General features: G+C 38.3%; 3 protein-coding genes across 15 annotated transcripts; 1 reads left to right on the top strand and 2 right to left on the bottom strand.

Annotated features, from left to right (window-relative positions):
• Window positions 1–268: 268 nt before the first annotated feature.
• LOC108041286 (TM2 domain-containing protein CG11103) lies at window positions 269–1,064 on the bottom strand. Its single transcript, XM_017119171.2, has one exon. It carries the CDS (start codon window positions 1,021–1,023, stop codon window positions 355–357), a length of 669 nt encoding a protein of 222 aa, XP_016974660.1. The 5' UTR covers window positions 1,024–1,064; the 3' UTR covers window positions 269–354.
• A 477-nt stretch (window positions 1,065–1,541) lies between these two features.
• On the top strand, window positions 1,542–3,879 carry LOC108041292 (cathepsin B). The gene is made up of 4 exons (XM_017119185.2): window positions 1,542–1,876; window positions 1,961–2,221; window positions 2,318–2,485; window positions 3,257–3,879. Exons 1-4 carry the CDS (start codon window positions 1,757–1,759, stop codon window positions 3,728–3,730), a joined length of 1,023 nt encoding a protein of 340 aa, XP_016974674.1. The 5' UTR covers window positions 1,542–1,756; the 3' UTR covers window positions 3,731–3,879.
• A 748-nt stretch (window positions 3,880–4,627) lies between these two features.
• LOC108041287 (protein retinal degeneration B) lies at window positions 4,628–24,761 on the bottom strand. Of its 13 annotated transcripts, none has more exons than XR_001769118.2 (14): window positions 24,432–24,749; window positions 18,066–18,393; window positions 17,363–17,507; window positions 17,105–17,296; window positions 16,492–16,902; window positions 15,482–15,816; window positions 14,705–14,743; window positions 14,253–14,328; window positions 12,723–13,940; window positions 12,129–12,266; window positions 11,073–12,040; window positions 10,262–10,434; window positions 7,684–8,581; window positions 4,628–7,363 (listed from the first exon to the last, which is right to left on the bottom strand). XR_001769118.2 is itself a non-coding variant. In XM_017119177.2 (13 exons), exons 2-13 carry the CDS (start codon window positions 18,141–18,143, stop codon window positions 7,306–7,308), a joined length of 3,831 nt encoding a protein of 1,276 aa, XP_016974666.1. In that variant the 5' UTR covers window positions 18,144–18,393; window positions 24,432–24,749; the 3' UTR covers window positions 4,628–7,305. The 13 variants fall into 13 exon arrangements, 9 of the variants coding, with proteins under 9 accessions (XP_016974666.1, XP_016974668.1, XP_016974664.1 ...); XR_001769117.2 differs by having other exon boundaries at window positions 7,684–8,050; XR_001769119.2 differs by lacking the exon at window positions 14,705–14,743.
• Between the last annotated feature and the right edge of the window lie 582 nt (window positions 24,762–25,343).

Below are 25,343 nucleotides of genomic sequence, written 5' to 3'. Positions count from 1 at the left end.
TTCTTTTTATCTATTATAATCTTCTTATGCCGTTTTGGCTCTAAAGTCTTATCCAAATCGGTTGTCTATATCGTATTTCTAGCATACCGGATGGACCTTCGTGTTTTATTCTATCTACAGCATTAAAAAATTGTAGGGATCGCTCATCAAGTAATTTCGCGACTCGGACTTCTATATCATATATCTTCATTGAACTAGCTACATTTCTCTGTTATAGAGGCGTGACTGTACCTAGTCATTCATTGCAATAAATACATAAATGGAAATATAAGTTTATATTACGCAGAATTTGGCGTTATTTACTAAACGAGCTTACTGAACTACTTATTGCTAGGACACAAGGATATCACACGTCTAGACATAGGGGTTCCAATTGCTGCCGTCCTCGGGGAGCAGATTGTTGGTGATCAGCAGGATGACGTCGATGATCCACCAGACACCCACGCCGCCCATGGTGAGCAGTTTGCCAACGGCGGTGCCCGTTTGTCCGAGACAGAAGCGATCCATTCCGAGGAAGCCAAGGAGCATGCTGTATATCAGGGTGGTTACGAAGTAATGATCCGTGTAGCGGACACAGGGCACTCCGTCGCGCAGGAAGGTGCGATCGCCAAAGCAATCGATGTCCGCGAACACGGTGCACACCACACTGGTGTGCTCCACATCCTCGTAGGTGGATCCACCGAACCTAAGGCAGCCGTGCTTCTTTTCATTCTGTGCGGTGACGTTTTCCCGGTGATCGATGGGATCCTTGCAGTCCAGAAAGTCACGAGGCAGGAATGAGCACATCACGTTCGGTCCCAGCGGGAAAAAGGCAGAGTTTGCAGCTCCGGCGCCGGAGGAGGATGACGCAGAGGATGAGGGTCCCATTCCGGAGCTAAGTTGTGCCTGCACCGGAACCACCGACTGCACCGCCGTGCCGGAAACCACCGTCTGCGGCTGCTCCTTGTCGCTGCGCGCCTGGATCGCCCGGGCGGAGGGGTTGGTGGCCACCAGGAACGCCAAAATCCCGTAGAAAATCCGCATCTTTGCGATTCGCTTGGTCAAAATATTGCCAACCAGTGTGGCCCCACCCTCGCAATGTTAACAGAGCTCTGTTATTCTTGATGACAAATAAGCACCTATCGATAGTTCGTTCGGTTCTCATGTTCGATTCTTGTACTAGTTCCCATCTATTAGAATCCAAAACAATGAATTATAGATAGTTATAATATCCAAACATTCGAAAATGAAAATTACACATATATTTAATTTTAATTTACTACAAATTGAAATTAACGGAAATTTAAGTTATGGATTTTGGGTCAATGATTAATCAAAATTGGCAACTTGCGGGCATTGCATTGAAATTCTTTTATATTTTTTTTGTTTTGCTCCCACGACGGCTGACTTAAAAAACAAATATTAATATATACTGAGTTTAATGTTCTAAGAATTTATTTACTTCCTCTTAATTCACGACCAATTACCGATCACGCGCTCATCTCTACCTTCGATAGGCGATGTATCCCTCGCATCGGTGTGCACACACTGGCGGCGTAATCAGCGGGCGCCAACCATTTTTTTTAGAACAGAACAAAAACAAGAGAAATTAGAGGCATAAAGAGCGTTCTCCGTCTGCTTTTCACGGGCAGTTCAAAAACAACGACGGAACAGTGAACCCACAACAACCGACGCGTCATTTCCCCACAATTTATTCAAGTGATATTTAATTTGTATTTTTGCTGTGTCAGCGTTGGGAATTTGAAGGAGAAAAAAGATGAAACTACTGCTCCTGGTGGCCACTGCGGTCTCCGTGGTGGCCCTGGCCTCCAGTGAGCCATCGTTGCTCTCGGATGAGTTCATCGAGGTGGTGCGCAGCAAGGCAAAAACCTGGCAGGTAAGCAAACCAACACCTACATATTCCTTTGTTGTTCCAGCTGACGTGACAGGAAAATTGCATTTTCCGTAATCTATTCACCAGGTGGGCCGTAATTTCGATGAATCCGTGACGGAGGAGCACATCCGTCGCCTGATGGGCGTCCATCCGGATGCAAATAAGTTCGCCCTGCCCGAAAAGCAAAAGGTTTTGGGTGAATTATATGCGGGAGCTGCAAGTGATATTCCGGAGGAGTTCGATTCAAGGAAGGCGTGGCCGAATTGCCCAACCATTGGTGAGATTCGCGACCAGGGATCCTGCGGCTCTTGCTGGGCCTTCGGTGCCGTGGAAGCCATGTCCGATCGGGTACGTACATACACATAGCTTATCTTATCGATTTTGTAGACCCACATATTCTCTTTGTTTAACCTGCTGATTTTTTACCGTTTTCGCAATGCATAGGTGTGCATCCATTCCGGCGGCAAGTTGAACTTCCACTTCTCGGCCGATGATCTGGTATCCTGCTGCCACACCTGCGGCTTTGGCTGCAACGGTGGCTTCCCCGGAGCCGCCTGGAGCTACTGGACGCGCAAGGGAATCGTAAGCGGAGGACCCTACGGATCCAACCAGGTTGGTGGCCTCCTCTTACTTTTTTCACCTTTATTCCTAGATCATAGAGCAGCATAACCATTCGTTTCTGACGTGAATCTTACAGGGAACAATTGCAACATCGTTTAGTTTTCCAATGTTTAAAAAAAACTGAATCTTTTTCTTTTCCAATTGAATTTGATTTTATTTGTATCACAAAATTGTTCATAGGTCTTTTTAAAAAATATTTTGTTGAGAGATTGCTACGTAAAAATGGTTTCAAAGCAATTTAATTATGTTCTTTGTTTACTAGAAGTTAGCAACGAAGTTTATGGCGCCATAAAGTAATTATATTTAGGAGATATCGCAAATACACAGGTTATGTTTTTCGGATGCACTCCATTCTGCAATTTTCTATTGTGACAAATATTTTGCCTTGATAAGTTATATTTCTTTATTCAGCAATACATGTCTATCTATATCTCTTAGGAAATTCCGTTGTTTATATATATGTCTAAGCTTTGACTTATCTCCCAGTTTAGCAACTATTGTTTTTGCATTCTATTAAATGCAGTAAGTAGAATGGCTGATAGCTGCAAATTTAAGAGGCATCGTCGAAAGAGACAGTACGTTTTTTTTTTTAAGATAAAGGCTTTGGAGCCTCTTTATAAATGCTACTAAATACATGAACTTAGTACGACTAGGTATATAGGGCTTCCATTACGCTGGCAAGAGCTTTAAATTTGAGTTTTTAGTTTGAAATACGGAATATCCACTTTAATTGGATGATTCATTGAATCTTTTTCGTTGCAGGGCTGCCGTCCATACGAGATTTCGCCCTGTGAGCACCACGTGAATGGAACCCGTCCACCATGCGCCCATGGCGGTGGAACGCCCAAGTGCCAGCACGTCTGCCAGAGCAGCTACACGGTGGATTATAAGAAGGACAAGCACTTCGGCACCAAGTCCTACTCGGTGAGCCGCAATGTGCGTGAAATCCAGACGGAGATCATGACCAATGGACCGGTTGAGGGGGCGTTCACCGTTTATGAGGATCTCATCCTGTACAAGGACGGCGTGTATCAGCACGCTCATGGCAAGGAGCTTGGCGGTCATGCCATCCGCATTTTGGGCTGGGGCGTTTGGGGCGAGGAGAAGATCCCGTACTGGCTCATTGGCAACTCGTGGAACGTCGACTGGGGCGATCATGGCTTCTTCCGCATCCTGCGTGGCGAGGATCACTGCGGCATCGAGAGCTCCATTTCGGCGGGTCTGCCCAAAGTCTAGATTTTAAAGTGTCCGTCTATATGCTGATATCAACCCTGTATTTTCCATTGCCCCCCTTTTTATTTCCATTCAAGCTCGCAAATGACGTTTGTAGTTAATGTAAACAACTAAACCTGATTGATAATAAAGTATTGTATATGACTATGGAATGGATCGTCGGCTTACTGAACTCTGTACAGTGCAACTTCTTTTAAAAGGAAGTTAATGCTCATAGAAAGTTAGGAGATAGATTGCAACACACTGAATTAAATTTTTATATTTTTGATTTATTAGATACAATAATTGGAGCTTTGATTAACGAGAAAGAAAATGTTTGGGTGAACTGTAATTATTGTTTTTTTAGGGGAACAAAAATGGAGTTTCTATTTAAAAAAAAACCCCTGAGTGTAATTTCACGGCAAAGCTAAAAATGTGTACTATTTGAGAAGTAATAATACTTAATTGTGATACATTTTAATCAACCATGTTGTCACCTAATTTCTGATCGTGATGGAGAAGTTCTACTGTGGTTTTTTATACTGCCTATGATAATCGCAACTATGTGAGCTGATCAATTCTCCGCTCTATACTATGTACATGAAATAAAATATAGATTAGCTGTCAATCATCCGAGGCCATTCTGTTTATCAGAATTAGGTTTTGCGAGCTGAAATAATTAACATCTCATTTGATTAATCAAACAATGAACACAATTTACTCATGTTCGTCATCTGGCACAATTTGGTTTTTTATTCAGAATAAAAAGTAGTTTTTTAACCACAAACCGGTTTGCTGGCCTTTCTTTCTCGCGATAACTTTTGAGAAATGATATTAAATCTGAGCTGCCCACAAATTCAATACAAAAACATGCCAGTCCCCTGGGATTTATTTCCACCCATTAATTAAATACACTAACCATTTTTTTACATAGCATGTTTTATTTATTTTTCTCATTTGCAACATCAAATAGAACATTTGTTTTTTTTTTATCTTTTCATGAACCGCTTTGTTTTCTGTGAAATTATTAACTGGTTTAGCCATATCATTCGCTGAAACTCGATCATTTTTTAACAAACAGCTTACATCGAAAAATATTTTGTTACTGCCATATGTCAATTTTTTTTTATTTTTGTTATTTGTCATAGTCCAATTTCAATCATTGGCTTAAAAATCTCTGGTTTTTGGGTAGGTATATATTATATGTGTATGTATATATATATTAATTTATATCGGGACAGCTATTTTATATTTTTTGGTTTGTCATTCTTGCTTCGCTTTATTTATGTAGGATTTTTGTAAATAGATTGCATTTGGCTTGCTCCGCGTTTTTTGTTCTTTTTTTGCTTGTAGATTTTGTTGTCAATAAATAATTTCATATTTTGTTCGCCTCGTTCTTTTTATAATTGTTTACAATCTGAATTCGTATTTGTTATTCCTGGACTTTTGCACTTAATAATTAAAATACATAACCATACGGACATATATTTACTTATGTACGTAACAATTGCATGTAGTATATTAAACCATTCCATTGTTTTTGGTTTTTGGTTTTTGTTCTTTGATTATACCCTCGGCATTAGTCATCATCATCCGGTGTTGGGGAGCTTTAGCTTATCATCTAAATGGTGGGTTCTCAAAATATCAATACAATTTTGCTAAACGCTTTATTGGCTTAGGGAGTTCTTATTCTGGTGAAAAATAGGGATGTTAGAAGTCGAATTATACAAATTGCAACTATATAAAAATAATACGTTCGGCACAAATCACCGATAAAATTTTAAAAGTGTAACCCACAATTAAAAGAAGTCTTCAAGGCAGAGAGATATTTATAAATGTGTTTAATAGAGTTGGAGTTAAAACATGTAAAATTCATGTGTGCACTCTTATTTGCAAAAAAAAAATAACGAATATATTAGGCAAAAAACAAAAGAAAATTTTCAATTTTTAAATAATAATATTAGCTGCAATTTGCTATATTAGAACTGTTTAACATTTTGATCTAAGTTTGAGAATGTTATTCAGGTACGAATAAATCTATCGCTTGAATAGGAAATCGGCATAAAAGAGAAGAACTTATAGAAAAGTTATGGCCGAAATGCCATTAATTTACCAGCTAATTAGACAGACATCAACCCTTCGACTCTATGAGTATCTGGTGTGTTATTCACTAGGACTTGCCTTTAACTTTTATACCTCATGCTTGAACCAACTTTCTACGTACTTACATAGGATAAACTCGTCATGGGTAGAGATTCATTTTACAATCTAGTAGATCTTCCATCAGTTTTTAGTTTAATACTCGCTACACAAAAATAATGGAGAGTTTGAAAGTCGACTTAAATGGAGAAGAGAGGAACGTAGAGCCGGACAATACTATGATCGGAACACTTTTGCAGTTAGTAAGCTTCAAAAGTCCTTAATGTAGTTGCGCTAGATAAATATACAGTATATATAGTCTAGGTCTATGTATCCTTACACACAATTACTCTGTTCTCTTTACAACTATTCTTTTAAACTCTTCAATTTGCATTTATATTTCAGTTTAGGAAGTATCTTACTCTCGTAACTCAACTACTCGATAGTTAACCAACTTTGGCTTAGGTTATCCTAATCAGATCGAACAGAATTCGAATATATACCGCTCTTTTAAGGTCCCTTTAGTACCTTCAATTCTTTGTTATCTGGTTTATATCTGCGATTTCTTGTGTTTACAAGTTGTGTGAGACTTTTTAGTTAACTTGTGTGGACAGCACATAACTGGGTTATGCAGAAATAGTGGTAGTAGTATATATACTATACTATATGGGTCACATTCTATGCCCGTTACAGCTTCAGGTCGCCTTGAGTTGTTTGTTTAGGTTTCTAACACGAGGAGTTTTCGGCTTGATCTCATCTCGAACTCAACTTTGGTTTCGGTTTTTAGTTTTGGTATCACAAAATCGGGTTTTACGTTTACACAATATCCAATAGTTTCTATACTTGTAACTTGAACTTCCCTCAACGTTTTTTTTTTCCAAATAACAATTTTAGTAGAGATAAATATATATATATATATATATTTTACTGTTTTCTTTTTTTTAAATTAACTTTTGGTAGCGAAAGACTATCACAATTATGGAGATTTTCAATTTCTGGGGCCAGGTAAGAGATTGTATTTGTATTCATATTTATGACGATTTTAGTTTCATGTTTCTTTTCTTTTCGTCAATTTTACACGCACGCACATATATTTATATATATTTTGTTGGTTTACGGAAGCCGTTAATTTATACTATTCGTAAGAGTTTGTAGTGGTTGTTGTTTGTCAAGAAATGCATTAAATTTGCCATTTGATTTTGAAACGCTTTCCCCGCTTTCCTCGCCTTGTCCTTGTCTTAAATTTTCATCTTTATTCATCGGGAGATCTTCGGTTTCATTAGTTTGTTCTTCAGTTGTTGCACTGCACTTGGTTTGTTGAACTTTGTTCGCTTGCATATGTTAAACGGTTCTATATTTTGAATATATCCTTGTATGTATATATCTTTCATAATTGTATTTAGTATATGGCTTGACGATCGGCTTTTGTTTCGTGTAGTTTTCAATGTTTTGTTGATGCTTTAAGTGGTTTGAAAAACCATCAAACAACAGGAGGAAACAGTCTTTCTTTCCAGGTACCTAATAAAAAACAAGTGACGGAAAATGTTGATTATACTACATTTAATTAAAAGAATTCGGGACAAAAACATGTGTACCATGGAAATCTCTATTAATGTTTTATCTTTTTTTTTTGTATTTGCAAGTTTTTTTTAAACCTTTTTTAAGATGATTTCAAAACACTAGAGATTTCTGTGGCACCGAAGTTAAGTTACTTAGATTTTATTCTATCTATTTGTTCTATTTCCGTTGAATTCAGTACTTTATTACTAATTTATTATTTTTAATATTGATAATATGAATAATAAGGTTTTTAATTTGTGCTATATATGCATACTCACCGCGTGACACATTTGACTTTGGTTAAATGTTGTACAATTGTTTTGTTCTCATTTGCAAATTTTGTTTTTTGTTTAAATATATATATTACACCACTGAACTTTCAATATATCGCGCATATAAATATATAATTATATGGTATATACACAGATGTGGCATATGGAGGCATCGGTGTTTTTGTCCATTGGCTATATATTTCATTCTATTTCGAAGGGATTACTAGTTGGGTTCGGGGTATTTGAGTTTTTTTTGTTGACTGATGATGGATCAATCTATATAGCTGCATCTCTGTTGCTCTAATGGTGGCTCAGGTAGGTCTTGCGCTTCAGGTAACCACTGCGTATGGGTGATGATAGTCCTGTCTCGTTGCTGTTTATCGATATCAAGGTCGATGGCAGTGTGTGCGTGTGAGGTGTGTGTGTGGGTGTTGTGTTTGGTTTTAAATAGTTTTTTTTTCAAGCAAATTTTGGTTTTTGGAAAAAGAGAGATAGAGTTAAAGTTGAATAAGAGTTGAATTTTGTGGCTCTACGATGGATTTGGAGGCTGAGGCATTTGTAACATCGATACTCATCGACTTTTCCTCACCTCCAATATTGGTGGTATTTTCATTGGTTTTCATAAACTTTGTTTTTTTTTTTCGTCACAACACCAATCAATCAATAAAATGCTCAGCTAGGTATGCTTTAAAATACTCAACAAAAAGAACTCAAAAAATCTGTGGGGAGTATAAGGCATATTCTAAAACGCTAAAACTAACACCAATTGTCTGTATTGTTTTGATTTTTTTTTGTTTCTATCTGTTTACAAGATGCTTTTATTGTTGTTTAATTGCTCTAAACAATTTATTTGTTGTTTGTTTAAGTTGCAATTCAATTTTCATTCGTTGCTTGTTCATGCAGCCTGATGGTGTATATTGTGAGAGGTGTAATTGTCGGCGTGGTGGGTTTTGAACAGCGTGGTGGGTTTCGAGGCCGTAAAGCGTTAAGCGTTTTTTGTATTTCGTATTATTATATATTTTTTTGTATTGGTTATCCGTAAATCAAGGAACAAACAAAGAAAAGATACAAATCGTAATCGAACATTATAAATCATATATATATGTACTATATAGATATATATTACCAAAAGGCCCATTACTGTACTGCTTTTATTTATTTGGCATTACATACGTATTTTTATGTTTTGTTGCATTTTGGCTTTTGTTCGCAATCAAAAATAATATCATACAAATACAAATAAGGAAATAGTACATGAATGCAACAATAATAATCATAATAGTAATAACTTATAGTATAAATAATACGGCATTTGTTCTACGAGAAACTTAAAACTGTAAAATATAAAATACAATACGATTCGTGGCGGACTAGTTTTGGGAGGATAAATGAGAAAAACAGATTGCTTTTTATAAATTTTTTAAAATCCCTAATGATCTCTAATGATTAACTAAAATTGATTTAATGATCTAGTTTTCCTAGGCAGCCGGAGTGTCCTTTTCAATGGCATTCTCAATCAGTTGGGCCAGTAGGATGTGGCTGCTGCTGCTGGGACTGTTGATGTTGCTGCTGCAGGGACTGATGTTGGCCAATTGCAGCTCGAAAGCGTTGCTGCGCAGGATTGGTTCGATTTACGGCGATTTACGGGCAAGGGAAGAGGGCATGATTAGGTGGATTTAATTGGAGATTCGGTTTTTGGCAAGATTTTTGGACCGGGACTTTTCACCGCCCGAAGATGGCGCACACAACAACTTTTAGTGGGATGGACGGATGGGTTATGTCATTGCATCATCTCGATGGCAAAGCAAAAATAATATCTGGTTGACAAATTAAATGGCCATGCGGACCCAAAACGAAATCATAAACAGAAAGCCACACAAAATAGGTATACACCAACAAAGCGGTTTTCGATGAAATACATGTATAATACCTTTAGCTGTATCAATATTTTTGAGAGCTTAATATTAGTAGTATCTTGGAATAGTATATGCTTTTAATATTAATTTGTATGCAATTTTTTTTCCTAGCTAATATAATCCCTGTTGTTTTTGTAAACTAATTTATTCAACTTGTAATACTTTAAAAACCATTAAACCTTAAGATTTACCAAGCTTTATAGGTTAAAATATTTAAATGAATATTTACCAACCCTAAGTAAAATTGTTCTATAAAATGTTCAGCTTGTTAATTGTATGTTATATAAATCCCTGTGTCTTTCTTGTAGTAGATTACAATAAGTAAGGTAAATATGATATGCAATGGATCCATTAAAAAATACTTGTCATAATCTTTGGACATATTATTAAAATACATTTTGTATAAAGGATGGTTCTAACCTATTCAGCTATGTATGACTAAAATCCAATATCCTGAACTACATTTTAGACTCAAACTTTGAAGCAGCTAAGGGCATTGGTACTGTGCACAAAACATATAACATTAACACACACACGAATGCGTTGGCCTATTTACACTAAACACAAACACAGATATGTATATACAGCGAGGATCGGGCGTTACAGTGGGTGCGCTCTGTACAGTGGATCGTCTCAAGCAGCGCCAGCCAGTGGCATCAGCGTCTTACCTTCTGCGCCGCGGATTGGCCGTCTGGCCGGGAAGATTGAAGCATCCACGGGGGATGACCATGCGGGCATTGCCCTTCGCCGGCCGCGAACCGCCCACCGCCTGCAATCCGGCCAGGTGGGCGGCATAGCCGTCGCTCAGCACGGTGGCGTTGGACTGCAGCTTCTTGCCCACCTGTAAAATGAAAGAAAAAGAAGAAAAATAGGTCAAAAATAGGTCTGTCACTTGGTTGTAAACGATGCAGCAATGCCTTAAATTGCAGCAATGTTAAACATAATATTTTTATTATAATTGTTAAATTGATCAGTTTTTAACTCACTTTTTTAAATAGAGGCTCTTTAACAATTTTCAAAAAATTATTAAAATTATTTGACTTTACGATTTCTGCCTTTTAAAAACAAAGAATAATTTTTGAAAAATCTCACTCAGTAAAGTTGGTTTTAAACGATGCAGCAACCACTTAAAACTCAGCAATGTTTTACATACTTATTTAATTAAAATTATAACATACCAGTTATTAAATTACACTTTAAATCACACTTTAAGTTAAAATAAAAAATAATTGACATCATGTAATCTGCATTTTAAAACCTAATAATAATTATTGAAAAATACCGATCACTAAAATCTTATGATAATCAGTCATAAACTCACATTTTTAGTAAAATAAGTTAATAATGAATTCGGCTTATCAAAACTTTATGTTTGTGAAGCATTAAACTATACTTAAGACACTTCTCAGCCATACATGTTTATCTGGCAATCGTTTGAGTGATAAAATACAAAAATATGAATTAAAAACAAGCCATCACCTTGCCCACGATGAAGATTTGATCGGTTCGCATGCCCACATTTGTGTAGACGCTGATGTCCTTGCTGCTGCCGTAGGCTGCGGTGATTGAGATTCCGTGATTCTGCACAAGGTTGTTCAGATAGGCCGTCTTGTGGCCCAATGGATCGGTGGACAGGCCGTCGGCGAACGAGATGAGGCCGTGCGGGAAGTTGTGCTGGCTCAGCCAGGACACCACCCGCTGCTGCTGCATATCGGGTCGTCCGGTGATGTAGATGAGCAGGTAGCCCAGCTCCTGCCAATGCCGGCAGACATCGACCGCACCGGCACGCACCTTTGGATCCCGACCCGTCACCGACATCGATGCGGTGAAGGAGCCATCAATGCTGAAGACGACGCATTCGGTCAATGGCGGCACCACTGCCATATAGCAATCCACCGAGGTGTGATCGCCACGAACCACCATCTTCACGGGATAGATGCCATAGCCGAGTGAGACCTGATCGGGAATGCTGTACGAGATGCGACCGTTCTTGTCCGTCACCTCGGTGCTGAGGAATGTCCATTCACCCGCCGGCGGATCCTTCATAATGTGCACATCCACCTTCTCGCCGTGCAGCGTGATCATGTCCAGGGGTCCGTACATGAATCGGGCATTCAGACGCTGCTCCCTGCCCTCCTGGACGATCACATCGTTGGCCCGATGATTGGCGGCGACATTTTTAAGCTTCACCGAGGTGCGCTTCTTGATCCACTTCTCACGCGGCTGTCCCGGATGGAAGGAGGCATTGTCCTTGTCATCGTTGGAACCCACAAAGGGTATGCCCTCGAATTTGCCAATCTGCCGCAGGATGAAGGCAATCACATCCGGACTCTCCCAGTAGCTGGCATGGAATAGGTGCGGCAAGGCGTGAGCCGGAAAGTTGCTCAATCCCTCCGGGCAATAAAGGGCGTAATCCAGGCGCTTCGTGCCCCACCATTTGTTCTGAACTGTGAATGGACAATGGAATAAGATTGGATTACTAGGTACTGATTATTTAAGTGCAATATAGCGACTAGCGGATAACGAGCTTCTTACGGGCATGGATCGTACTAAGCGAGACATTCTCAATCAGACCCGATATCGTGCTCTGCATCGAGGCATCCGACAATCTTCGGCCGGCCAACAAGTTATTGCCATCGTTAAAGTGCTGCGGATGCGACTGAATCACCTCCACTGAAAGTGATAAAAAAGGAAATATAAAAATATATATAAAAACCTTTTTATAATGTACTATACTGGCATCTATCCGATGAAGATGGTGGTTGATTTGCCTATGATATGAGTATAAAATCAATACTAAATAGTAGGCTTTATAATTTATAGTTTAGTTTTTAAATTTTCCTTCTGTTCGTGTTTTAATTTCAAAATTTTAATTTTGTTACTGTTGAAAGTATTAAGTTAATAACGTACTTATAAATAAGTCTAATTGAAAACTGAATAAACATTCAACTAGTCCCTTTTTAAATACAAATCGCAATTAAATGATTATTTTCAGACTCCATTAAAAGGTTTAGTTAATACATAGTGGAATAGTTTTTAAATTGTGGGGTGTGTGAAAAGTGTCTGCGATTAATGCTAATGCCAATGGCTTATTTTATTAAGGCCCATCTTGCTCCGCTTCATACTCACATAAATGCAATGGCTGACCATTTCCCAGCGGATACTTGGCGTACCGAGGGACATTAACCGGCGCCAGAATGGAGAACCGGGCACTGAGGAGCGGCTCCAGACGCGAGGCGATCGGATCGGTTGGATGGAACAGATTGTACACCTGATGGCAGTTGGGCCTGGCCAGGGCGGCCTTGGCATCGTGGAGTTTCCGTGCGGCCAGGACCACGGACAGCGGTGATCCGAACATGAAGAAGTCGCACACCTCAAAGTCCAGCTTGGTGGCCCGCGAATCGCTCGAGGAGCTGGAACGGCGTCTCCGTGGCGATGGAGCCACCAGCAGTCGCTTGGCATCCAAGTCGGCCTCAATGAAACGCTCGTCATCGTCCAAGCGGGAATGGCGGGCGCCCAGCGGATTGTGGGTATTAATATTGGTCGCGGCGGTGCCGCAATCTCCGCCAGAATTCGAGGCACCCGAGGCGGTGCCCGGTTGGCTGCCATTCGAACGGCACAGTGCCTCGTAGGCCAGCAACGAGCCCATCGAATCGCCCAGCATCACAATCTGTCCGGAGAAGCCGTGTCCCTCCTCCGATTTCAAGAACTCATGATAGACAATATTAGCGGCGGCCACCGTCTTGTTCACCGTCTCATGGAATTCCGGCGATGCGACGGACAGGAGGGGTATAGCCCCTATGGGTACATCGGCTATATTTGGTATATCCGCCGCCGAAGGTGAGGCATCAAAGGAGTACGGACTGAGGCTGGAGAGGATGCCCAGGGCGTCGGTGCAAATCGAGGGGCACGGCACCATCTTGATGGTCACATGGGTGAGGAGGCTGGGATAGTGCTGACGCATCACCGCCTCAAAGGAGCCGCGGAATGTGGTGACATCGGATTTCTTTGCCGTCAGCTCGCTCGCTGCATCCAAAACACTGCCCGCATGGACAACCAGGATGAGAATGGTGGTCGGGCAGGATGGTGTGCTCGGCGAACCCGGCGGCGACGAGTCGTGGCTGCGATCCACACTGGCCGATGAGCGCAACTGTCGCTTATTCCCACGCTCCGAGGCGACGCGCATCAAGAAGTCCTGGTTGAAGATACTATCCTCCTGCCGGGAGTGGCCACGTCCGCCCACGGATGCGGCGCTCGAGGGTCCACCATGTGGCGGTGGACTGTCGTCGCCCTCGCCCAACAGCTCCAGGGAGCTCCACTTGGCCAGTGAGTTCGTTTCATTGGTGTCTGTTGGCGAAAATGGGGAATAAGTTTGATTTCATCTACGTGTTATCATAATAATCTATATTCTTAGTCCTTAAATACAATTAATTACAAAGAATTTATTTAACATTCATATTTATATTTACAACTCCAAAGGGGAATAAATTAAAAAATTTAATGACTAAAAAAGAACATAAAGAATTCGCGTTCTTAGCCTCATCACTCAAAGACGCGAATCCTTTATGACATGACAGTCCTTCATGCCCTCTATTTACTTAACAGGATATTTTGGAATCTCCTATTAAATATATATAAAATAAAATAAATAATGCTTACCCAAACAATCGAAGAATTCTTCGTCCGAGTTGGACTTGGAGTCCACTTCCAACCGCTCCATTCGCCAGTTTGCCACCTGCGGTGAATTGTAAATTGATTTAATATTTATAAACAAAATAAATGCACAGGTAAACCGTTGGGTTAGTTATATTTTTCCGATTCTGTTCTACAAAAAAACGCTTTAAAAAGTTGAGATATGGGGCAGCCGTAAGCTAAGCTAAAAGAACTTTGCTAATCAAGACCTGCAACTAAGCAAATTACTAAAGGAAAGGATATTTTTACTATTAATCATGATGGGATAATGGGCTAGGCAATTACTGATATTGAAAACGAAAGAGAGGGCATATATAGGGGGTGATAGAGAGGGCATATAGAGAGTGACAGAGAGGGTATGTAAAGAGTGACTGAGAGGGCATATATAAAGAAAGACAGAAAGGGGGAGAGGAACTTACATGTCTGCGTGGCGCTGCCTTTGCATGCGGCTTTTTGGACTGATTTGTTTTTGGTTTTTGTGGATTTGTTTTTGTTTGGATTTGTTTTATTGTTGTGAATTAATTTTTTTTGTATAATTTAGTTTGGTTTTTTGTGTTGAAATCGATTGTGTTGTAGTTGTTGGCGGTAGATCGTGTTGGATGGAAGGTAAATTAAAGATTATTTTGGTAAGACGCAGCACATTTAAAGGACAAAGCGACACACAACACACAGATAATCAAAAACAGAGTCATAGACAACAAAGGTTTATATTTCCGAAAAATAATTTTGGAATTATTACAGAATTGCAATTAAAAGATAAAAAAAAGATGACACTTAAAGATCAAAACCTTTCATTAGAAGATAAACACCTATAAGGTTAAGATAAATTAAATTCAGAATCATTAATAAATATTTTTCTTAATGGCGTAACAATACAAAACAGTTCCATAAAAACGACAGTACAACCAAACCAAAAATTTAATAACTTGAAAAGTTTCAAATATTTACTTTAAAATTAACTATTAGAAAGAACACCATTATATAAAATATTTTAGAAATCATATATCTAATCCCTGGCACTTTAGTCAAATACTAGTTTCAGTATTCTGAAGTATCACATATATATAAAGAGTTAGGAAAACATTTAAGTTTAAAACACTGAACTTGTAACCATTTCCATTCCCAGAGTAAACACACGAAATGGACATCGAGAGAAAGAGCAAAGGAAACCCATGGGTCGTTCTCGCCCTGCTCACCTGAAGATCGAAGCTGTGTGCCGAGCCCACCGGCGAATGGAGGGCACCCTTGGACCCAAACTTGGCCTTCTGGGCCATCTGGATGCTCTGGGAGCGCGACCTTTGGGCGGAGCCGCCTTGGTTGGCGGACAGATCCACGCCCGTGCCAATGGCATCGTTCTCATCCTCGTCGTCCTCCTCCTCCTCCTCATCGCCCTCCTCATCCGAACTGGCCTCGGCACTTGGCGGCTGCTGGGTGACGATAGGCGGTACGGCAGGAGCGGACTTCTTCCGCTCGCTGCCCGCCGTGGAGGCGGCGGTGACCGCCGTGCTTACATACGGCTCCGAGGTGCTGTCTGCAATGGAACCATATGCAATTTAACAGGGATAAGTTACAAGGAGTGAATATAATGAATGAATGTAGTTGGGATGGTCCCTAGTTCTCATAACTATCTTATATCACCAAAGATAAATACATATAAAAACTCAAGGGCATTTCTTACTACTCTAGTTTGTACTGCTTTGCATTAAAATACATTATTTCTTAATCTAACCAACAAGGCAACCTTAAGTTAGTTTGATAAAACATAAAATACAACATAAGCATGCTTGGAAAAAACTGTCAACTAATGATTGCTCCTAATATGTTTTTTCTCCGTAGTTTAAAAGATAGCAATTTAAAATACAAAGTATCCAGAAGTGATTGCGTACACGTAATAATTAAGAAAATTTAAAGCGCAAGACATATCAACAATAAATAAATAAAAGAAATGTATTATTTTGTGAATCTATAATTATATGCATCAATTAAGAGACATGCCCTAAGCAAAACCAGAAACAACATATTAATCATCGTTAGTCAACTCAATCTTTACTATGCTATAAACTTTCGCTTGAATTCAATATCCAAATACACTCGAAAATGTTCCATTTCTATGCAATTAAAAACGTTTACAATTTGGCAAAGGCATGTGGTGATGGTGAGGTTGAAGTGGATGCTAGGATTGTGGAGGTGGCCAAATCGGACTGACCATCGCTGCACTCCTCGCCGCCGCCCATCTTTTTGGCCAGGGCCAGCTGCGTCTGACGCTCCAGCTCGCGGATATCCTCGATAGTTAGGCCGTGCCACTCGTCCTGCCACGCCCACGCCTGCCGATGGGCGCGCAGCATCATCTTGCGCAGCGCCACATCGTGAATGAACTTCTCCAGCTTCGTCTGCATGCCCCAGTAGCGGAACTCCACGCGGCAGATCTTGTAGGCGGTCATCAAGGACATGTTGCGGGGCGTCGGCTGCTTCTTGCCCTTCACCTCGCGCCAATACTCCTCCAGCCAATCCTCGCCGAGGGGACCGCGTCCCGTCTTGTCCGACACAAAGTGCTTGGGATCCTCCTCCTTCACATAGTCGCCGCCCCACAGCTGATCCTTCACAATGTCGATCACATCTGTAAAAGCCAATTAGAAATATTAGGCATCGATAATAAAATACATTAAATGCAGTATCCCTAGGCATACGGAATTTAATATATTAGCCATCTTTTCCCTAAGACAAATAATTTACAATTTGTATCTTTATCTATATCATTTTATATATAGTAGAGATATAGAAATATTAATTGAGAGTTGTTCAGTGTTTTTAGAACTTACCCACAATGCGGTTACGCAGATCACTTCCGGACAACTGAAACACATTATCCTGATAGCCATTATCCGGAAAATAGTACGTCTCAATGTCCAGCGAGAACTTCTCCACAAATGGGCAGGTGTAGCGGGTCCTGGTATAAGGATAGGCATTCCACGCCTCCTCCTCCACGGTTAATGCGCTCTTGGGCAAGAGACCTTCAGATATATTACATATAAAATAATTAGTGAATATAAATAAACAGGCTGTAATATACAACTCACTCTTGATCCAGCCTGGCAGATGATTGCCCACATGGTAGATCTTCTTCGTGTACTGCCCATTTCCGCCAGGTCCGTCCTTATATGGCTCATTTATGATTATTTCGACGCCACTGCCCTCGCCATGACTCTCCTCGCGACTCTTTTTCTGTGGATCCGAAAACAGTTTTACGAGACTATTATGATCCAAACAAATAAACTACACAGCTATAATGGCGTATTGAGGGAATTTCCGTGGAAAAAGTTTGATAAATATTGGCAATAGCAAACATTTGTAAATAAATCGAATGTGCAAAGCCGAATAAACAATTCTAGACAGCTTATTAATGGTGTGACGTCCAAAGATTATATTTGCAAATAGTTGAACTTTCACTCAGGAAACTTTTTACTTTCAACGTTTTGGTTGCTAAAACTTTACTCTAACTATCAATCAAATCTGCCTTTGAAAACTTTTTTTAAACGATTTGGTTCTAAGTGGAACTCCACTTTAAAATGTTCCATCAACTGTAATGAGCTGATTATCGATTCAATGTTACTTTGGTTTTAAAATCATGATAATTCTCAACTTTTAGTTGAAGAAAAGAAACTTAAATATCACAATCTATCATCAAAATTTAATTTGAATCTGGGATAATATGCTGTCAAGTAAATACAAAAACTTCTGGAGCCTGAATACCGAACCCTAATGATGCAGTTTTCCACTTACCGCAATCATGTAGAGCTGGGCGATGCGGTACTCCTCAACGGTGAGGGGCAGCGGAATGCGGTACTCCTTGATCAGCATGATGACCGCGTGACTTTAGTCCTTTCAATCTTTCAATCCGGGGGTATCCCCTCCGGCTATTGATGTATGTTTGAATGGCGGGCCGCAGAGTGCCTCTTCCGACGGATCCGTCCTCCTTTCCGGCTGCCTTTATTGGCTCTCGTTGGCTCAGGGAATGGCAATCATCGATTGCCGCTGGTCATGGCTGGATGATGATGGAGGCGACGCTGTCGTCCGACGCTCTTGACGGGGGGAACTCGTCGTCTATGACCTGGACCGAATACGGAATAAGGAAACGAAAAACGAGAGGCGGAAAAACGAGGCAAGGTTAGTCGGCGGGGAATATATTGATATTTTTCCGTGGCTGGAGGAGGTGTAGAGGTCTAGATGTAGGTGTGCTAGTGTTGCTATGGCTTCTCCCTTGTGCCTATGTGACATTAAACTGAATGAGCAAACCTGAAAACTAAAACCGTAAAGCCCTTTACAAAAAGTAAATTTACTTAGGAAAGTGTTCATTACAAAGCCACCTTTTTTGCCATTTTGTGATGGGATTAGTGTTCATCACAGAAATGAAAACAAAACAAAAACAGTGTACAAAATAATAAAAAGTATATATGTTTTAGGGTGTGATTATTCCAAAATTATATTTTCAGTTGTTTATTACTGAATACTACAGAAATTTTTTTAACCTGGGAGCAAATACAAAATCAGATAATAATTTCAAAACAACTATTAAAGAGCTTTAAACTGCCGTTTTTAATACATAACACATTTGCACAAAGCAAATAAACAAAGATAAACATTTTAAGGCTAATTATTGAGGTGGAATCCACAATCATTGTTTGAAAAGAACGGAAAAACAAAAGCCATGCTGCACATCTTTTTAAATAGATTATGAAAACCCATAAAAATTAGTCTAGCTAATATGGTAATGGGTTAAAAGTTATATATATATTAATTTAATAATCTAGGCATTATTTTGAAGAAGCATTGAAAACGCTATTAATTATAAAATGTAACTGAACAATAATTATGTTCGAATTTTTGAACACTCCAAATGGGTAAGAAACTTTAACAAAAAGAATTTAATTTTTAAGTGTTCGCACAACTAAGAAATAGGAAACCCAATCCAATTTTTTTAAGCTCATTATACAAATTGCTTAGTTCTATAAGTCATTTGCTTGAACTAGTTGACATTTGATGGGCCCACCATTGCTATATTTTCTAGGTCACTTTGCTGGTCCCCTGTCAAATGGGTATAGCTAGCTGGCTACTAATGCGTGAGTTCTCAAATGTAAATTACCATTTTATTTATTGATTTCGAAAGACAGCAAAATGGGGACATTGAATTAAGGAGGGGAAAGTCTTTGACAGGCACTTCAGATAATCGGATGTGACTTGAGTGGTTTGTTGGCGGGACGAGGGGCATTGTCTATAAAATGAAAACAACAAGAAGTAAGTGTCTGATGGGGTCAAGCATGGTCTCACATTTCACAACAACAGCTAGTGCTGTCAGTTGCACCTTTATTTCCCATTCCCTATTAATTAAAGTTTTCTCTGACCTTTTCAAATTTTCAATTTTTATTTTACTTCATCTAGTAATGGATTTGGTAGTCAGGTAACATTGCAACATTGCCTAAATAAATAAACACTTTATTATTACCGCTATTGTTTACAAGCAATAGCTATGAACTTGCGAAATTAACTTTGAAAACCAGTTCATAAATTTCTTTCCGCATAAACTAGCTTAAATAATTACTTTTTTTTTGTTAAATCTGATTTTATTTTATTGAAGAAACTTTGTCATTACTGACCACAACCAAAAGCTAAAATTCAGTTTATTGTGCATATTTTCGTTGCTGTTTCTTACCTTGAACCATTTCTACCTTTCCTATCTTTTTTACTAATTGGATTTATTGTTGACTGCTGACAACAGCAATTCGAGCACATGGGCGAAGGGAGATGGCGAAGGGAGATGGCGAAGGGGGGGGCAATCTAGGACGTGGACGTCTGACGCATTTGCATAGCATTTTGACCTATCGGAATGTGACTAAAACCACATGGGGAGAGGGGGGTGGAGAATGAGCTGGCAAACACGTGTTAAAGTCGAGTGCCATACGAACAGCGATAGGGAATTATCATTATGGTCGATAACAAAGTGATGGATTCCCGTGCATAAATATTAACTGGGTTCTTATTAATATAAGTAGGGGTAATTACAGTAAGTATTGACTAGCGAAAACTTTTCAAATGCATTTAAGGGGGATAATTTATGGTTTAAGAACTTCCAAAACTTGGGTTTTCATAGATAACTTAAGAAAATAAGTAAATAAGTAATTATATACATAATTAATAATTTTCTTGCAAAATATATTACTTTTAAGCTTATATATATTAACGTGATCAATTTTCTATCATTTATTTGCCTTTTTGTTATCTAATCTACCTTATTACGGTCAGCAACGTCAACAAAGTTAACTTATATAATTAAAAAGATTAAACTAACGAAATGTAAAACCTATTTAAAAAGAATACAGATTTTATTTCAGGAATCCTTATCCCTTTCTATTGTTTATAATGTGTTCTTTTGTTTCAAGCTTGCACGCTAACTCTTTGTTTTTAATCTATCTTTATTGTAGTTACAAATTGTCAACTTCCGGCGCTAATGACCTTCATTAGACTCCTAATCTGTTTAGATCCTATCTGGCATTTATCTCGACCACAAAATTAGTCCAGTTACTCATTAAATGTTAGCGTATTCCCCCTTCAAATTTATGGATCCCAAAAGAGCTTTCTTTTTAATTGGACCTTGTTGTTTGACGGTCGGGAGCTCGGGGAGGGAAATTCTAAATTAATGGAAATGGTACTACTACTACATCCATCTTTATTGTGCAATTACCATATTTGCTTTCTAACAAATAAGATTTTACACATTGGGAATTCAAAGAGGTATTTTAATAAGAAGTTATATTAATTGAATATATGTAAATCGTACAACAAATTTTGTGTTTCCTTTTTTTCCATTGATTGAAAATATATGAATTATTAAAAAATGTTTTTTAATTTAGGTTTCATTTCAGTTTAGTTGCATTATGCAAACAAATTTACAAATGTGTAGAAGTATTTAACCAAATTGGCTTCATTTTTGGCATCCATTGGTTACTTATCTAATGCAAAATAAATATAAAAGTAATACTTTTATAACTTTGAATTTATTTTAACCATGATACCATGATACATATGTTCGTAAAGTGGAATTGGCGATGCTACAACAACAGCAAGCACAACAAAGAAGGCCGTCAATCAATAATTATTGGGCACAGCGAGAAGAGGGGAAAAAAGCGAAACACAGACTTGCACATGTTTATGTCATGGCAGTTACATGGCAGGCCGTAGCACAATCGTAAGCCCCAACAATATGGCCACCACTTTCTTCTGCTGCCGCCTCCCTTTTTGCCCCAAGCTTTCTCCGTCTGCTCCACCTCCTGTTTTGCCTCCCCCATCCCTTTGCCTCTTTAGCATAATTACATTTTGTGACACAGAAAATGCGCCGACAGATTTTATTTGCAACCCTTGGTCAAAGGTTATTGAAAATGGAACACATATGGTATTTAAAAAGGCAGCACGAGATGGCTAAGGAAATCTTTGGAAAGACAATCAAATTTAAATAAAAAGAAAATTAATAGCTTTCACGACACTCATACAAAATAACTAACTATTATTTTAAGCAGCGGAAACACATTTTTATATACGCTTTTCGAAAATACCCACTTAACAAAAAGTGACATTAAAATAGGAGCAGTTCTATGTTCTATTTGTTGTATATTTCTCCAATAAAAAGTTCTTGATTTATATCTTCTTTTTAAACTTTAATTGTTGCGCTGGTATACAAAGATTAAGAGCTAAACTGAAAAGGTCATACAACAAAATGTTAACGCGCAAGTTATAGGAAATCAGCGTCTTTATCTTCCGATATTATTTCTCTACAAATAAGCAAGATTATATAAAATTCAGAACTGAAAGAGATAAGCAATATGAAAATTCATGATGAGAAAAGTCTTTGCAGTGATAAGATTTATTACTATAAAGCTTCTTATATGGGGATAATAAAGTAATCTGGTACGGTAGAAAAATAAGCAAGGCACAGCACACTTAAAGGTTGTTCCTAAAGTTTTCAAAGAAATGTACCAACAATTTAAATTTTTTCGAAAACAGCCAAAAATAATTGAAAATTGAGTCATCGTAGAGATTATTGCATTTGTTTCTGTTCATTATTAAATTTTATTATTAGCTTGGACTTGCTATTTCTCAAAGTTTTAAACATTTTCCAAATCAGTTTTTTTTCCAAAATAATAGCAAGCCATTTTATGAAGCATTCAACTTAATTATGCATTTCGTAATGTTAAAATTTATTGGGCGTGCAATTTCCCACGCATTTTGACCCACTGTGCATTAATAAACAAATTGCAAACTCACACATGTGGCTTGGCTATAAAAGAGCTGGCCAAAGTGCACGTAGCCTTCAATGTGGATGTGTTTATGATGTATTTTGTCATTTAACAATTTTTTTTATGATGTGACCAAAGGGTAAAACAAGGGTACACACAGAAAAATCACTACAAATCTTATCTCAACTTTTGTAACGTCACAAAAAAAATATTATAAAAAACATTTGAATGCCACAAAAATACTATAGTCAACTTCAGTATTTGGACACTTATTAATTTATATTTTATTTCGTATTTTCTTTAATATAATTTTTTACTGTATATAATTTAATCAAATTTTATAACCCAATTGTACCTTATCAACAATGTGGTTTTGGTGATAATAATTGATACAGAAATCGGATAGGTGAATTTTTTTCTGTGTAATGCATAAGGGCTAACAATTTCCAGTTTTTTATGCACAGGTCTTTTTACTAAGTCTGACAAACGGTACTCAAAGAGTGCACAACTAAAAAATGTCAAAAATGGGGAAAATAAATTTGCTCAATTGTGGCAACAACAGCGCCAAACTGATAAATAAATTGCCATGGTAATTGACCAAGAAATACAATACAACAAATAAAGGTGTAGAAAAAAAGAGCAAAAAAGCGGTAATAAAAGAGGAAACAAAAAATATAAAAAAAGAAACGCACTCAAGTGGAAATAAATGAAAGCGTTAGTGGGACAGAGATGGAAACAGCGGAGATGCAAAGAGAGCAAAGGTTGAAAAAAAGCCTATTTAATCCGAGTCTCAAGTTTGGCGAGCTAAGCTAAATTAGACGGAAAAGAGCAAGAAGGTCGCGCTCTCTCTCTAGCTCTCTTACTCACTCTCTCACTCTCCCCCTCTCGCAAAATCTTGGTGCACACCTGTGGCACGCTTTGTGCTTATTAATAATTTATAAATACAACAAGCAGCGAAATAAAAACACAACAAACGCATGCAGCATTCCATGCAGCAATGGATATCCATATTTACTAACTCTCAATGAATTTACTTCCTCCTGTTTAACTTTTGCAAAAGTATGTATTAGGTTTATAGTTAATGGTTTAAACTTTCATTATATTTTTTGCTTGTTAAAGTATTATCATCATTTTCTTTCTAATAAGTAGAAAAAACACAGCTCTTCTATTTGAAGGAATGTTGAATTGAGGAAATTCCTTAATAGCTAAATGAATATGATTCGTGAGGCAACTGCCTCTGGTAACAAAATACTTGGTTCAAATCTCACTTCTGATTGTTATAATTGTCACGCAGTATAATTTTGAGACTTAATATTAAAATATCGGTGATCGTTGATATAATGTTCAAAACCACAAGTAAAATAACCAGAAAAACTTCCAACTTTAAAAAAATTTTTAAATTGTGTTTGTTAAAAATAAATTTTAGAAATGGACAACCTACACTAAAGAATAGTAACTTTTAATATTCCTTTATGTAAAAGTAGATAAAAAGCCAAAAATAAAAAAGTAAATATGTCACTTCACAAAAACTAAAATCACGAAAATGCGTAAACCCAAACAAAACAAAGCTTTACGTGAAAATTATGCATGGAAAATTCTTATCACAGACTTGTTGTTGTTTGGAGAAGAGAGAAGAAAGCGTGCAAGAGAGAGAGCTAACGGGACCTTGAGACCTGGCCACAGCCAACACACACGCACACTCACGCAACGCAGCTTACGCATTTACGCAGAGCAGCTACCACCCACAAACACACACACACCCCCACCCACAATCAACTAAATTTGCGCATTTTTTGAAAAACTATTATTTCCGAAACAAAAAAAACAGAGAAGGACGCAAAATCTTTCAGTGGAAACTCACATTTTTATCATTCGCAGGCGGGCAGCTGCACAATTAACAACAAATAAATAATGCTCAAACGCAAAAAAAAAAGCACAACAACAAAATATAAATATACAGTAAATATTTGCTGGCTCGATGGGGCGATTAACACAATTTATCTATTCATTTTCTTCGGGCGCTTTTCCAGGCCGCAGATACAAAATGTTTTTTCAGCGTTCTTGCTTGCCTTCCTCTTTTGCTTATATTTTTTTGCAATCAAAACGTACACACTGAAAAACAGCACGCGCTTCGCGGCAACGATGTTGCGACTCTGCTCGAGTTCGATTCTGAACTGAAACTGAACTGAACTGAACTGGACGGGACGCCAAACACTGAACGAAATCAAACGAAGCAAAGCCAAAGCTGAGAAAAGGCAGAAAAAGAGAGAAGGCAGAGAGCAGAGAGACCAGAAAGAGAGTGGGGGCGTTCCGAAAATTTACTTCAATGCAAAATCTCTAGAGGCTTGAAACCGCTCAAAAATATATATTTATGCTGAAAGTCCTAAGGATATGAAAGATGGTTTGCTATTTTGCACAGTATACTTTTTGGGGATGAAATAAGACTTTAAACATAATTTCAGACTAGTTATCAGTATTTTAATTGTACATATGTACATATATGTTTGTAAATTAGAGAAATCCCTTCATTTCTCAATACAACAAAATTGTATTTCATTTTTTTATTTTCTTAAATGTAAAATGTAATAATGGGTGACATACGTGTCGTATGAGTAATTTAAGTAACACTCATACGACACGTATGTAATATTGGGTAACATGTCGTATGAGTAATTTTTATGAAAATGGGGCAGTCCATATTAGTGTGAAATATTTGTAAGTCCTACTCTAACAAGCTAATATTGTGCACGTTAGTGGCTTTAAAGCATACCAG

This window comes from Drosophila rhopaloa, unplaced genomic scaffold (assembly GCF_018152115.1).
Source record: "Drosophila rhopaloa isolate 14029-0021.01 unplaced genomic scaffold, ASM1815211v1 contig_3, whole genome shotgun sequence".
Lineage (NCBI taxonomy): Eukaryota > Metazoa > Arthropoda > Insecta > Diptera > Drosophilidae > Drosophila > Drosophila rhopaloa.
The sequence above is the reverse complement of the archived record's forward strand: the minus strand, read 5'-3'. Positions and strand labels throughout refer to the sequence as shown.